The 15,963-nt window shown below is 45.4% G+C and overlaps 1 protein-coding gene across 1 annotated transcript in view; it reads left to right on the forward strand.

Annotated features, from left to right (window-relative positions):
* The first annotated feature begins 666 nt into the window (after positions 1–666).
* The window catches only part of RGMB (repulsive guidance molecule BMP co-receptor b), a 44,803-nt gene continuing 29,506 nt past the window's right edge, over positions 667–15,963 (forward strand). The window contains exon 1 of the mRNA XM_040421576.1: positions 667–1,036. Within this exon, the coding sequence (XP_040277510.1) occupies positions 937–1,036 (100 nt within the window). The 5' untranslated portion in view covers positions 667–936. The remainder of the gene's footprint in view (positions 1,037–15,963) is intronic.

The following is a 15,963-nucleotide window of genomic DNA, read 5'->3' on the forward strand; positions in this document are numbered from 1 at the left end:
CTGTATGAGGAGACTTGTGTACAGCGCTGTATATTCGTCCACTACTGTATGAGGAGACTTGTGTGCAGCGCTGTATATTCGTCCACTACTGTATGAGGAGACTTGTGTGCAGCGCTGTATATTATAGTCAGTGGTGGGTACTATGACTCTCTATGAGGAGACGTGTGTACAGCGCTGTATATTCCTCCACTACTGTATGAGGAGACTTGTGTACAGCGCTGTATATTCGTCCACTACTGTATGAGGAGACTTGTGTACAGCGCTGTATATTCGTCCACTACTGTATTAGGAGACTTGTGTGCAGCGCTGTATATTCGTCCACTACTGTATGAGGAGACTTGTGTGCAGCGCTGTATATACGTCCACTACTGTATGAGGAGACTTGTGTGCAGCGCTGTATATTCGTCCACTACTGTATGAGGAGACTTGTGTGCAGCGCTGTATATACGTCCACTACTGTATGAGGAGACTTGTGTGCAGCGCTGTATATTCGTCCACTACTGTATGAGGAGACTTGTGTGCAGCGCCGTGCACCGTCCTCTCCGGGCCCCCGGCCGCACTGCCCGCCCCGCTCTGGGGGGTGACTGCTGGGCGGAGCTGTCAGGGGGGAGGAGGAGGGAGCGGTGCGGCGTGAGGGAGACGCCCAGAGCTCAGCCGCCGCCTCCTCCTCCCTGTCCGGCTCTCAGTGTGGACGGCTCCCGGGGATCTGTGCTCCTGTCGTGTGTCGCTGCGCTGTCCCGTGTGCTCCGGGCAGAGTATAACTCTCATCCTCCGCTCTCTCTTTCTCTTCCTCCTTATTGGTGTCTCCTGGAAACTTTCCCGCGATCGTTAAGGAAGAAAAGAAAGCGGCTGTGCCCGGCTCCCGGCGTCCTCCTCCTCCCTGAGCGCTGCCGTCCCGCCGCTGTGCCCCCGAGCCCGGCTCTGCGACCTGGATGGATGGGTATGGGGAGAAGGGCCGCACTCTCCTGCCCCGGGGCTGACCGCCGCGGCCCCCTGCACCTCCTGCTGCTGCTGCTGGCCCTCTGGGGGGACACAGGTAAGAACTTCTGGCTACAGCTGGTGCCCCTAGTCACAGAGAGTATACCCATGGTACTGGTGCCAGTAGTGAACCTCCGAACTGTGATTGTGCCCCTGGTACCAGCACCGTATAATAGGACCTTCTATTCTAAATGAAGCCCCTGGTACCAGAACCGGATAATAAGAACTTCTATTCTAAATGAAGCCCCTGGTACCAGAACCGGATAATAAGACCTTCTATTCTAAATGAAGCCCCTGGTACCAGAACCGGATAATGAGCCCTTCTATTCTAAATGAAGCCCCTGGTACCAGAACCGGATAATGAGCCCTTCTATTCTAAATGAAGCCCCTGGTACCAGAACCGGATAATGAGCCCTTCTATTATAAATGAAGCCACTGGTACCAGAACCGGATAATGAGCCCTTCTATTCTAAATGAAGCCCCTGGTACCAGAACCGGATAATGAGCCCTTCTATTATAAATGAAGCCACTGGTACCAGAACCAGATAATAGGACCTTCTATTATAAATGAAGCCCCTGGTACCAGAACCGGATAATGAGCCCTTCTATTCTAAATGAAGCCCCTGGTACCAGAACCGGATAATGAGCCCTTCTATTATAAATGAAGCCCCTGGTACCAGCACCGGATAATGAGCCCTTCTATTATAAATGAAGCCCCTGGTACCAGCACCGGATAATGAGCCCTTCTATTATAAATGAAGCCCCTGGTACCAGAACCGGATAATGAGCCCTTCTATTATAAATGAAGCCCCTGGTACCAGAACCGGATAATGAGCCCTTCTATTATAAATGAAGCCCCTGGTACCAGAACCGGATAATGAGCCCTTCTATTATAAATGAAGCCCCTGGTACCAGAACCAGATAATAGGACCTTCTATTATAAATGAAGCCCCTGGTACCAGAACATGATAATAGGACCTTGCATTATAAATTAAGCCCTTGGTACCAGAACCAGATAATAAGACCTTCCATTATAAATGAAGCCCCTGGTACCAGAACCAGTTCATGTAAATAGCAATGATTATGCCTATGGTACCAAAACTGGTGGATGTCAATATTGCCTCCCCCCCTTCCCGTAGTTGGATCAGGTAGATCTATAATGTGTGCCATGAGACCATCAGATGCTACCTGTAGAAATGTCACTTACTAGGACAATGGATTGGACTTGTATACCGTTCTCATTGATGGTGGCCCGGCAAGTGATGGACTTGGTACTGACACAAAGGACTTGCTGGTCATGGATGATCAGTAGATGAAGTGTCATCATTTATCAAAGGAGATGGATTGGATCAGGGAAAGTTGTAATTTCTGGAACCCCAGGGATATAGGGACATGTGTGGATTATTATATGAATTTAACCATTGAGTGGCTAAGAGGATGAACTTCAAGCGGATGGATCTTCAGTACAAATGATAGTTGTAGTAGTAGTGCTGTGTAGATTGAGTTTCCCCTCTATACTGTCAAGAGATTAACCGGCAAGCCCACGGATGAAGGCTCCATCTGTAGGTGAGGTCCATCGCTTCTCCAGGAGTCACGTCCTGCTTCTGCTCCAGGCCTCTATTGACCACTTCCCCTTTTATCCTAATTATTTATTGATGAAATGCCAACGTGTTCAACATTGGAAGGTTATATACAAAGTGGCATTCATTAAATGTCTCCCCTTTCAGGGCTGGGGCCACCAACTTTGCATCCAGAGCCTTGTATAAGATTTTATAGAGTTTGACCAGAACATCTGCTGTCACAAGGGAAGCTGATTGTATGACAGTGATGTTACTGTGGGACCTGTCTCGTGTCATTTCTAGTTATCTCACCACTAGCAGTGCCAGGAATGGACTCCATACTGTACGAAAGTGTCAACTCAATCCAGGAGCCAGTTTGACTTTTGACTGAGGAACGTTTGTAGACCCAGAAATTTAGGTGCAAGACACCACCTGGCTCCTGGTTGTCCTCCAACCTTGTTCCCATACATAAAAAGCTTTGATTATGGCCATGGAGTGACATCCCGAAACATGCAAAGATATCTAGGAGGACATTGTATCTCTTGTAGTGACAGATGTTTGGGGATTTGTTGTCACAGCTTCTCTGAAAACCCTTGGAAGACCTATGAAATTGATTGTTTTGTTGCTGTTGGTCACATTGGACCAGCGACCACCTAAGAAATGATAGGAGCAATAGGTAGTAGTAATACAGGGGTATGGAGGTGAATAGAGAATACATTGTGGGGAATATATGGCATTTTGATGGTGTGGAAACTTCTTTGCTTGTGAAGATCTGACGGTCCAGCCTGGCATGCTACATTACACTACCATGTGAAGAGGAAGGTCAGGAAGTGGCATCATCTTCTCATATACATGGCCCTTGATGTGAGTCCTTTTCCTGGAGGGCAGTGTATTGATGTCTGTGTCCCATGGTACTTTATTGTAGAGCGTACACATGATTGTTGTGCTGTCTCAGCATCTGTGCCCTTTGTACTGCATATTGGAAGAGGTGTTGAAGTCGGCGGCCATTGCCTCGTACAGCTGGTGAATGGTCCCCAGAGATCTACTGTGAACATCTGTGATTTCCCCAAGGTGGCATTGCATCAGGAGGCCGGGCGGATGCTCCTCGAAGAACCTTTAATGGCTTTCAAAAGAGATAGATCTGTCTGTCTAGTGGAGATCTGTCTGTCTAGCCCAGATCTATCATCATATATATTTCTTACATGTTTTATATTATTATTATTATTATTATTATTTATTAGATAAATGGAGTTATTTTTTTCTTCTATGGACTTCTGTTTGGCCTGTAATAAGGTGCTGCCATCAGTCTATCTATCCATTATCTCTATCTCATATCTATCTATGTCTCTCTATCTCATATGTATCATCATATACATTTCTTGTTATATTTATTAGGTGTTTTATATTGTTATTATTTATTCCACAACTATTTGGCCTGTAATAAGGAGCCGCCATCAGGCTTCGGCTCAGTCGCCCCCAGTGATTCCCTCCTTGGTCTGACCCTGGATGTCACTTGTGATTGTCCCTATGTGTTGTCGCCGATCCACTCATTATCTGACTTGCGTAAAATCTGATCCATTCACTTCTCCAGAATGACGTCTTTTCTTAATCGTATTCTAATCTTTTGTACATCTTTTACCTCGGTGTTCTCTGTATTGCAGACATGGAAGAGTTAAGTCCTCCTTGTTAGGTATATGATGTGTAATGATCCAGATGTCTCCCCCACCCCCCAATTCCTTTCCTGGTGTTTGCTGAGATCAGGTTTCCAGCTCCTACAAGGAGAAAGGGGAGCCTTGTGCTGATTCTGCTCTGAATGGGAGTCAGGAAAAAATTAACCCCTGCAAAACTGGTGTTCTGGTGCCCACTTATCAGCCTCTACTGTGTAGTGGTGCAGGGCATTTATAGGCTGGCATAGCAGGCTGGGTCTGGTAGGCACTGCCGCCACTCCTGAGCTTTGTGAAGCTAATTATGGCTGTAATTGTAACAACTGATGTGTGCAATGATATGTGGTTTGCAGCAGCCAGTCACAAGTAGAGGATTGGATTACAACCCCTATCCTACTTCCTTCCCTCTGGCAGTGAATGGTTAAGTTGGGGTTGCTCCGGTGAGGTTAGAATTGCATACTGGAGTTTTTGAGACATGCAGGGTCCACATATGTGATTTGACCTTTGCATAACGTCCTAATATTTGTGGCTTGTGACTAATTTGAACAGTTTGTACGGGGCTGGATGGCTGAGAGGTGCTTTTGTTCAAGATCATTACCTTGAATAATTCCTGCAGTGATTAGTCGGGGAAAGGTTGAGGCAGGCTAATCTAAATCTGATCAACAAAGCCTGATTATCTATTAAATGTTTACATCTGGATTTCTATCAGCGGGTTATTAAGTAACCACATTGCCAGCTCACAGATTAGTCCTTTGTGGCCATCACTCTGTAGAGTGCACTGAAATTGTTGGAGTCACGGATTGACCTGGTATCAAAGGACTCAATCATATAATGATATGTAACGTTAACTGGGCACTTCTGTCTAAAGCTGGCCTTGTACATTAATGTTGGCCAAACCTACTGACAGTGGCGGGACCAGCTGACCATCTAATGTGTATGGGGGGGCCAGCCTCTCCCCACCTACAGTTCTATAGTACTAATGGGAGGTAAGGGTCAGGACCAGCTGACCATCTAATGTGTATGGGGGGCCAGCCTCTCCCCACCTACAGTTCTATAGTTCTCATGGGAGGTAAGGGTCAGGACCAGCTGACCATCTAATGTGTATGGGGGGGCCAGCCTCTCCCCACCTACAGTTCTCATGGGAGATAAGGATCAGGACCAGCTGACCATCTAATGTGTATGGGGGGCCAGCCTCTCCCCACCTACAGTTCTATAGTACTAATGGGAGGTAAGGGTCAGGACCAGCTGACCATCTAATGTGTATGGGGGGCCAGCCTCTCCCCACCTACAGTTCTATAGTTCTCATGGGAGGTAAGGGTCAGGACCAGCTGACCATCTAATGTGTATGGGGGGCCAGCCTCTCCCCACCTACAGTTCTATAGTTCTCATGGGAGGTAAGGGTCAGGACCAGCTGACCATCTAATGTGTATGGGGGGCCAGCCTCTCCCCACCTACAGTTCTATAGTTCTCATGGGAGGTAAGGGTCAGGACCAGCTGACCATCTAATGTGTATGGGGGGCCAGCCTCTCCCCACCTACAGTTCTATAGTTCTCATGGGAGGTAAGGGTCAGGACCAGCTGACCATCTAATGTGTATGGGGGGCCAGCCTCTCCCCACCTACAGTTCTATAGTTCTCATGGGAGGTAAGGGTCAGGACCAGCTGACCATCTAATGTGTATGGGGGGCCAACCTCTCCCCACCTACAGTTCTATAGTTCTCATGGGAGGTAAGGGTCAGGACCAGCTGACCTTCTAATGTGTATGGGGGGGGGGGGACCTGCCTCTCCCCTAACTACATTTTTTATGGGAGGTAAGGATCGAACAGTTGTATTTCATATGTCCAATCCTTTTGTTATTGTGGAGATAAGCCACTGCTAGAAGTTTCTGGGGGCGCTTATTCCTCTCTCTCCTCATTCAGATCATATATTTGCTTAGTTTAGTGCCTTGAAACACAAGGAGACCGTACAAACTCCATGCAGATGTTGTCTTTGGTCTAATTCGAACCCAGGACCCCAGCTTTACAACGCACCAGTGCTAACCACTCAGCCACCGAGTTTTATGGCTTTCTCTATTCTACTATGAAACATAAATACCACCACGCTCAACTATAATCAGAAGTGAATGGATAAAGCTGCGCATGCACCGCATCCTCCCCCTGCATGGTGGGGCCCTGTTTTTGAGATAGGAGCAGGTCCCCAGGGTGAGACCCGCACCTGTCAGAGATTATGGTATATCCTAGAGATATGGCACACACATCCACGTGGGACAGCCCCTTTAAGCCATAACTTTAAAGGGGTGTGCACTTTTTTTCTCTTGTTAAACTATTCCCATTTACCTCTATGGGACGGCTCTGTCCTAGTCACATGAAAAGACAGGAGCCGCCCCATAGAAGGGAAATCCTCACCGCTGCAATCAACAGCGGTGTCAACCCCAGCCCCGATCTGATATTGATGACATGTCATAAATAGAAAAAAAGTGGACAACCCCTTTAGGGGTTGATTTTTGGAGGATCACCAGACATGAAAAAAAAAATCTAAGTCAAGTTTGCCTTGAAAATGATAGGAAAAAAAACGGACACGGATCACGGACGCGGATGACAATCTTGTGTGCCTCCGTGTTTTTTTTCACGGACCCATTGACTTGAATGGGTCCGCAAAACCGTTGTCCGTGAAAAAAATAGGACAGGTCCTATTTTTTTGAAGGACTGAAAACACGGATCACGGACGCGGATGACAAACAGTGCATTTTCCGAGTTGGCCGTGCTTGCAAACTGAATGAAAAAACACTGGCCTTTGTGTACTCCCGTGGTCCCGGCCACCAAAAAAGGCCACTGCCTTTTCCTATAATGTGGAAGCACGACCACCATTGCCGGATTGCAGGGTGGTTGTAACCATGGAAGCGAGCAGTGTATAGTTTGATGGAAAAATGAATCCAGCTAGCAAAGGAGGCAATATGGAGAATCGCAAAACATTAGGAAGTGCCTTGTATTAACCTTCTCTACATAATAAATGGCACTTGCTGAAGTGAGAAAACCCCTTTAAGTCAGCTATACATTTTAGATCAAAGTTGGCAGAATCTGCCAATATATTTTTCAACTATTGAATTTGTATGTCTGCTTTAAAGGGATTGTTCACTTTTGACAGCACCTTTTTGTTTTTAGCGTATCCCTGGGAGTCCCAAAAATCATCTAAAGGAAAGAAAATCAGTGTACCATGGCTGAGAAGCTAAAAATTGAGAGTCCTCAGTCAGAGATGCCTTTAAATGCTAACTGCGTAGATGACAACAAATCAGAATCTTTGGAGACTACTGTGTGACTCTTCAGATTCCGTCTTGTACCACGCCTCGTGAGGAGCTCTAAGTAGTCTTGAAAGCCTGCTATTTGTTGTCCTCTATTCAGTAAGCCGATAAAAGGTATCAGCGCTTGAGAAATCTCTGTTTTTATCTCCTCCATGGATCTGCTGGACTCTGTGACCTGATAACAAGTCTTCAGTTTCCTTGCAGTGTCACCATAGGGGAAATGAAACGCTACATAGTGCCCCATGAAAATGGAGAGCGGTCAGTGTAATGCGTTGACACGCCGGGTCCTCCAGAGACACAGACTCTCTTTGTAGCTGCTCTCCTCCTGGTTAATTGCAGACCCCACTAATAACTTTATAATCCCTGGGGCTGCATTCACCCGACATTGAAAAACGGCCATGTGGCAGCTGTTTCCAGAACCAATTAAAGTCTAGGGGGCTATTCACATGGACGGGTTTTTGACGGCAATATCTGCAGTCCCATCTCTGGAATCTGCTCCTACTTCAAGAACGAGGCCTCGCTGTAAAAGAAGAGGATTCCTCCATTCACTGCACCTTTCATTTTAAAATGTTTATTATTATTATTATTATATATATATATATATATATATATATATATATATATATATATATACACACACAATGAAACACGATGGTGGCACTGGATGAGAAAAGATGTCGGGTGCTAAGTCCAAGGGTGTAGCTGCTTACCCAATATTATAGACTAGAAACCGGACAGCACTCCAGATAAAAAAAAAATAGTGGTTTATTCACCCATGTGGTGTAGGCAACGTTTCAGCTCATACAAAGAGCCTTTTTCAAGCAATGAACAAATATACCCCATGTTGCACTTGTGTTCATTGCTTGAAAAAGGCTCTTTGTATGAGCTGAAACGTTGCCTACACCACATGGGTGAATAAACCACTATTTTTTTTTTATCTGGAGAGCTGTCCGGTTTCCTGTGTGTATATAATATATATAGCGCTGACATAATCCGCGGCTCTTTACAGACATTATCGTTACTCACTGTCTCCAATGAAGCTCACAATGTAAATTACCGATCAGTATGACTTTGGAGTGTGGGAAATGTCCTATTTTTGGCTGTTTTCTTGGCCAGATTAAATCAATGGACCTGTTTTTAATGGCCGTTTAGACAGGAGTATGCACGTCTAGTGACCATTAAAAACTGGCAGGCTATGTAAAAAAAAAAATGGCCTTTCAGGGGTTAAAAAAAGCCTTACCACTTGCATGCTGTGGGAACAGTTGCATGGTGACATCACGCTGGGAGCGCCAGGTCCTGCTGCATCGAGTGCAGAGCAAGTGTTAACACAAGTGCCTGTGGTTAGGGGAGTATTTCAACACCAGCAGAATGGGACCAATATTCCTACTGGGGGCACTATAGGGGCATTATTCCTACTGGGTGGGCATTATTCAAAATGGGGGCACTAGGGGGCCATTTTCCTACTGGGGGGCACTGAGGGGGGCATTATTCATAATGGGGGGCATAAAGGGGGTCATTCATATTGGGAGTACAACTGAGGGGCATAAAGGGGGTCATTCATATTGGGAGTACAACTGGGGGGCATAAAGGGGGTCATTCATATTGGGAGTACAACTGGGGGCATTATTCATAATGGGTGTGTCAGCCGCATCTCCCCTGACCTAAACTGACTGTATCATAGTCGGGGGAGAGACAAATCAGGGAAAGTGAATATTTTCTTCACCCCTCTCCCCATTGATTACACATACATATTCAGCTCAGTATGTGTATAGGGGAGCCAGGAGAAGTAGCTGTCAGCTTAGCCTTGGTAATAATCAGATCAGTGGTGGTCTAAACCCCCGGCACCCCTGCCGATCAGCTTGCACCACTTTCCCTTTATAATTTACCAGGCACTTAATAACTGCTTTGCCTGATATTGAAGCTTAGTCCCATTCACTTAAATTTCACTGTGTCGCCGCTGAAAGGGATACAATGCATAATGTAATCTTAAAGCGGAAACAGCACTCGCACGAGCGCCACCTTTTGGAACAGCTGATCGGCGGGGAGTGGGGAGTCAGACCCCCACCGATCTGATATTGATGACCTATCCTGAGGATTGGTCATCAGTATAACCCCCGCCCCCCTACGCACAACCCCTTTAATGAATATAAATATATGGAGAAATGCTTGTTACCATACGCCATAAATATTTCTCCTATTAGCAGCCACTTCCTTTTGCTTTTGACTTGTGCATTATTTATCGCTAACTTCCTTTGCATTGCCAACCACAGCAGAATATCTTTGTGTAGTGAGGCAGGGTACCCTGACAGTCACCGGCTCCATCATTTGTGCCGTTCTCCATGAATAAGCCCTGATACCAATGCAACTAGAATATATAGGTTAGTGTCAGCGAAAAAGCTGTATGAAATCCCTATCATTTAAAAAAAAATAAAAAAATGATCCCACCATTATAGGTACATATTTTATCTGTAACGATCAATGCATGCGTTCAGGATGTCTTCCTATCCTTCAGCATTCCGTTTTGTGACCGGACACAAAACCGCTGCAAGCTGCGGTTTTGTGACTGGTCATAAAAACAGAAAAAAAAACGGATCTGGCACTAAAAAAAATGTAAGTCAATGGTGACGGATCTGTTTTTTGGGGAGCCTAAACAACCTAAAAAACTGGATCCGTCACCCATTGTCTTTCGAGGTATTTAGTGACGGATCCGTTTAATTCTGGTATTGAGCTCCTCTGCCGGATCGAAGTACCAGCATTAACAACGCAAATGTGAAAGTAACCTTAGGGTTCAGGCCCCTCGTCGCTTTTCATATGAAACCCCTCCCCTTTCACCCCTCTGGCCCGCCCTAGGTTCTTCAGAAATCCAGCGCCGTTCGCAAGATTCGCCGTTCACAAGATGAAAAGCGACGAGGGACCTTGGCACCTTCAGAACCTAATTTACATATTTAATAAAAGTGTTTTTTAGCGAAAATAAGCGACTGACAGCTATACGGTAAGTAGCATTCCAATATGGGGACTATAATGCAGATCATGGGGTTAGTGTTCTATAATGGTCATTTTAGGTGAAAGACTCCCTTTAATTTCTATGGGGCGACAAAAAATGCGGATGTCACCTGTGTGTTGTCCGCATCCATGTGGCTTAGCTGCAAATTATAGAACATCTCTTACAGAATAGCCATTATTTCAGTGCCGTCCATGAAAAGAGCTGACATCCTATATTTCAGTTATTTTGCTTGTGTGATGTAGAGCAATGTTATGCTTAGCAGAGGTGTAGTCGTCGAGCCCTTAAAGGGGTTTTCTAGGATTTTTATACTGATGGCCCATCATCAGGATAGGTCATCGGTATCTGATCGGTGGAGGTCCGACACCCGGGACCCCCTCTGATCAGCTGTTTTGAGAAGGCACCAGTGCTCCTGCGAGCGCTGCAGCCTTCTCCATGCTCACCAAGCACAGCGCCGTACATTGTATAGCAGCTGTCCTTGGTATCACAACTCAGTAACTCAATTCACTTCAGTGGAGCATAGCACAATACTAGTGTTGAGTGAACTTGTGTTTTCAAGTTCGGAGTACAAGGTTCGGGTTATCTAAGAATTCCGCTACCACGGTCTATAACTTATGGTTCATGGTAGCGGAATCCATAACCGAATTCTTAGATAACCTGAACCTTGTACGCCGAACTTGAAAACACAAGTTCGCTCATCCCTACACGATACCAAACACAGCTGCTATACAAGATGTACGCCATTGTGCTTGGTAAGCATGGAGAAAGCTGCAGTGCTCATACGAGTGCCGCTGCCTTCTGATCTAAGGGCAGGTGTCGGACCCCCACCAATCAGATACTGATGGCCTATACTGGGGATAGGTCATCAGTATCAAAATCCCGGAAAACCCCTTTAACCGTGTTTTATTGCTTATCTAAGGGATAGGTGATAAATGTCTGATCTTTGGTGGCCCTTCTGCTGAGAGCCCCACCAGTTACTAGAATGGCAGTCCCAAGCCCCCTATTCTTCCTCACTTTACCCATGTAACCGCCTCCCTTGACTGCGTCCTCTACTGTGCAGGCAATGAAAGAGTTCAGCCCTGGCGCAGATGCATACAGCGGGATCTCCTATTGATGCGATGAACGCTTTTAGCGCCTGCGCAGTAGTGGATGCAACCAGGTAAATCATGTGACCGCTGCCATCTTGGGTGTGTTGTGTGTATATAGAAAGTGCTCATGGGCAATGGGAGACCGCTGCAGTACTCGGCGAGCCTTTTTAGCATTCTATAGGGTATTACGTGTTTGCAGAAAGCAGACCACCGTTTACTAACCCTGTAAAGGGAAGTACATGGCACAACGCCTCTTCCGGGCATACTATCCCAATACTGATTGAGATAGATAAAATAATCCAATTACTGCTCAGCACTCAGCCATTTAGAAGCTCGCTGTGTAGGTAATGCATGGTGTTTATTTCACATTCACCACCTTGTCACTCAGAAAATGCTCAACAAACAAAGCATTAATTTCATCTTGTGTGGCCAGAATGCACATTTAGAAGCAGGATTCCATTAGTAAGTGCAATCTATCCCAGGAATGATGGGAACGTATGATAAGCTGTATGACACCGCAACCGTTAGTAAGAGTGATGCTCGCCGCGTCCAGATAAGACGAGATCGCCATTCCACCTCCGGCAAAGTAGCGGCGGTATCATTCATTTTAGTAATGCACTGTACGACAGAATTTGCTTGATTCTCTGTTCCTAACGTTGGCCACAGAATATTAAAGGGCCTCTATGGTTTGCCCGTCAGGCGGGCCCCTGGAGCAGGGCACAGGTGACACTCATCTTGTTCACTTCAAAGTACAGCTATCAGGCTCCAAATGGGCTTTATCCAGAGTAAGACCAAAAAAAGACTACCCCCATTTCAGCCGTCACTTTCAAGACGGTCTTTGTTTAATTTTTTTTTACATCAATAAATCAAATTGGTTCAATCTTGAAATTACATAAAATGCACCCTGAGGTCTTTCTCAGCAACACACAATATTTCGGGGAAATGTCACCTTCATCGTGTGTACAGTACACACAACACTTTTAAACTTGCATAGTTGCTTAATTTTTATTTTATTTTAGACAAGCACTCAGTCAATAATAGAAGGCTCGTTTGGCCGACAGTTATTCTTCGAGACACGTGCCCACTATGTTCTCAATGGGGAGAGGAAAGCATGCCACTTCCAGACACCTCTGAAGACGGCTTATCTTCCTTGAGAGCTAAAGGATCTGGCATTGAAGTTCATGACGCCGGTTTTTTCTTTCCGCTGACATCCTCTGTTGGGGGAGAGCTGGCACACTCCATTAAGCTGAGTGTATACATTATATAATGTCTGACCAGCTGACCATCTAATGTGTATAGGGGCTTCCCAACTCTCCTCCATAGGCACAGGTTGGGGAAGATTTGGGCTGTTGTTCTTCAGCTGCCTGTTTTAGCAGTGGCCTTCCCCCAATTCAGGACACATGCCTGATTGCCTGAGATGACGTTGGCCGAGCATGGAGTAAGACGAAGTTGTAATAGGGATATCCTCATCTGGAACACTGATAATATATCGCTAGGGTATGCCATTAATGTCCGCTGCGGGTCCTACGTCTGGGACTGGTTTCTGTCTCTGGAAAGGGACCCCCAAAGTGAACAAACAGCAGCTGCTTATGCACGGCCACCCTCGGTTTGCCGCCATTGGAGTTCCAAAAACAGCTATTTCCGGCAGTGCAACGGGGCCCTTTCTATTCACTCGCTTGGCTATTTTCGGAACTCCCATAGCGATGAATGAAGAGCATGCCATGTGTGTGTGTGTGTGTGTGTGTGGGGTGCGCTCTCCTTCACTTCGGGGGCTCATTCTCTAGATAGGAGAGGGTCTTACCTATCAGACATTGATGGCATAACCCAACACTATGCCCAAAAAGTTCAAGATGGGGATACCTGTTTAAGGTAGCCATACGTCAAAGTTTGCAAACCTGCGAATGTACAGTAATGTGTATGGTATCTAATGTGTGTGACCACTTTAACTGGGGTTATTCGACTCAAAACTCCATTTTGTTTCATTAGAGTGTCCCATGGAACAGCTATAATCTGCGAGATAGTCAACCGCTCCTACCAAAATTAGTGTGTAAAGGCCAACGTGACTTTTCTATATGCGCAATTTGACTTTCAGCAATTATGCAAAATCAGCAAGTGGTCATATCCATTTGATTGACACACAAACCTGTATGGGGAACAGCAGGTTTTTGAATTCTGCTACAATGGGAGTAATTGTTCCTGTGGGGGGGGGGACACACAGTGCGTATTACGTGCAAATTTTCATGGCGAAAAATCTGAATCTTAACATAGTACCAGCAGAGTGAATGGGATTTGCCAGAGCTCATGTACACAGTGCGTATTCTGTATACGTGATAAATTGACCTGCGGTGCGGCTTTTAAAATTGATTGTTTGTGTGGCTCCGTGGCTAGCGTATTGTGGAACCCCCATAGACTTTATCTCTCTTTTTTTTTTTTTTTATGTGGATTTTCTTTATATAAATCCGCAACCTGTGCCGGTAGCCTTTAAATGGGCACTCTGTCGATTGTCTCAGTTAGAAATAATTTGGCTGCTGGTCTAATCGGGAAATAATTGTAAGGTGTAAACCCATTCTAGGCCTCGCAAAAGTATTTTATTGCATAGCTTTGTGTGAGATGTCTGCTTGCCTAATAGCAGTGAGGGGGGGGGGGGGGGGGGGACCCAAACTAGAACTGGAAATCAATGCAGAGCATTACCTACGTGTAATCTTATCCAAATGCCAGGTAGAGCCCTCTGATTTCAACAAAGCACTGCATGCATTTCCTGAATGAAGATTGAATGGAGCGTAGGCTGCTTACTCATACACTTCATGGCGGTTCTTGGCCCGCTCCCCGAGCTTGTTTTACTAAGCATTGCTCTGGCATTCTGTCAAGGTTTTTCTTTTTTTAGTTTTTTTTTTTTTGTTTCCTATTAGGCACCCCGTCTAACCAAAGTGTGTGCTGTCATTATAAATTTATGAATAATGGATATTTCTGGGTGTAGGCACAAACAATCGATGTCCAAAGAGCAGCGCGCTAAAACCTATGTGCAGGAATTAGAAGGGTCTTTATATGGAATTTGTTCTAACGAACCTTCTGCAGCTTTGGTGCACGTATCGTCACATCCCGTGTGGGCCATGTGTTTGACATGTACGGTATATCACAAAACAGCTTAAAGGGACACTCCAGGAAGTGGATGCACTGATTTATGCTTGGTGACGGGCTTGGTGAGGGCAGTGCATGCCTACCTTTTGAAGTACCGGTACCTTAGCACTTTTAATAATGTAGTGGCATCTGATACATCCACTATTGTGGTCCATTTTGCAGACCAAAGACGCCCATTCAGGTCTATGGGTCTGTGAAAAACAGGAATTGTGGATCCATTGCATAAAAATAAAAATTGTTAAAAATGTTATTAAAAAAAATAGTTTCAAGTTTTTTTGCCGGTGCCCATCAATGTAAAGAAATACACTGACACCCTCTGAATGCAAACCTTTGTGGATGCCAAACCGACATGGACGTGTGACTGAGGCCTATACTGTAGGCTACATTAATGATTCTGTGTTAACTCTCATCCAACAGTTTTTTATTTTTGTTGAAATCCATTATTATTGTCGACTTTAGCAGTGTACATGTGCAGGGTATGAGAGCAGCCTGCCGGATCCTCTACTTCTTCGCCGCATCCCCATTGACTTTAATGAGGACCAGCTGTGATCTAGGGGTTTTCCGGCATAAATACCGGGTTTTGTCCCGACAAAAAACATTGCATGCACCATTTTTTTTCTTGTCCATCTCACAATCGGCATTTGCGCCAGATCAGCCAATCAGACCTCCTTAACGGAGATGTGATCGAGGCCTAAGGATGGCTTTCTTTGTCTAGAGATTTACTGTAAGAGGCGTTAGAGAGTTTTCTTGCTTCCGATGAGAGTGCATAACGTTTGTAGGGATATGCTTAATTAACACTTCCATAATATGTACTCGATTCATTCATAAGTTTTCCAGAAATAAAAGTAAACATTTTAGTGAAGATAGTCACAGTAATTAAAGAGGACCTCACCACTCCAGACATGCCTGTTCTAATAGCTACATGTATTCCCCATGTAGTCACAATTCTGGAGCATCTATTCTTATGGCTCTATGATGTGCCGTTCCTTTATTATTCCTGCTAGAAGTTATGAATGAATTGCTATTAGCCTTCAGAAAGGGTACAGAGGGGGGGGGTAACCTACAGTACATGTATAAAAGCATGATTATACATGTACTGTAGCAACCGCATCATGACCAGGTTACAACCATGTGGTTGTAACCTGAAAAGTCCAAAAGCCCTCGTTTGTGACCTTTTGAAGCCAAATGCTGGACGGTTTCCTAGTTTGAACCATAAAATCTATTGAGGGCCGCCAGCAG

Source organism: Bufo bufo, chromosome 2, assembly GCF_905171765.1.
Source record: "Bufo bufo chromosome 2, aBufBuf1.1, whole genome shotgun sequence".
NCBI lineage: Eukaryota > Metazoa > Chordata > Amphibia > Anura > Bufonidae > Bufo > Bufo bufo.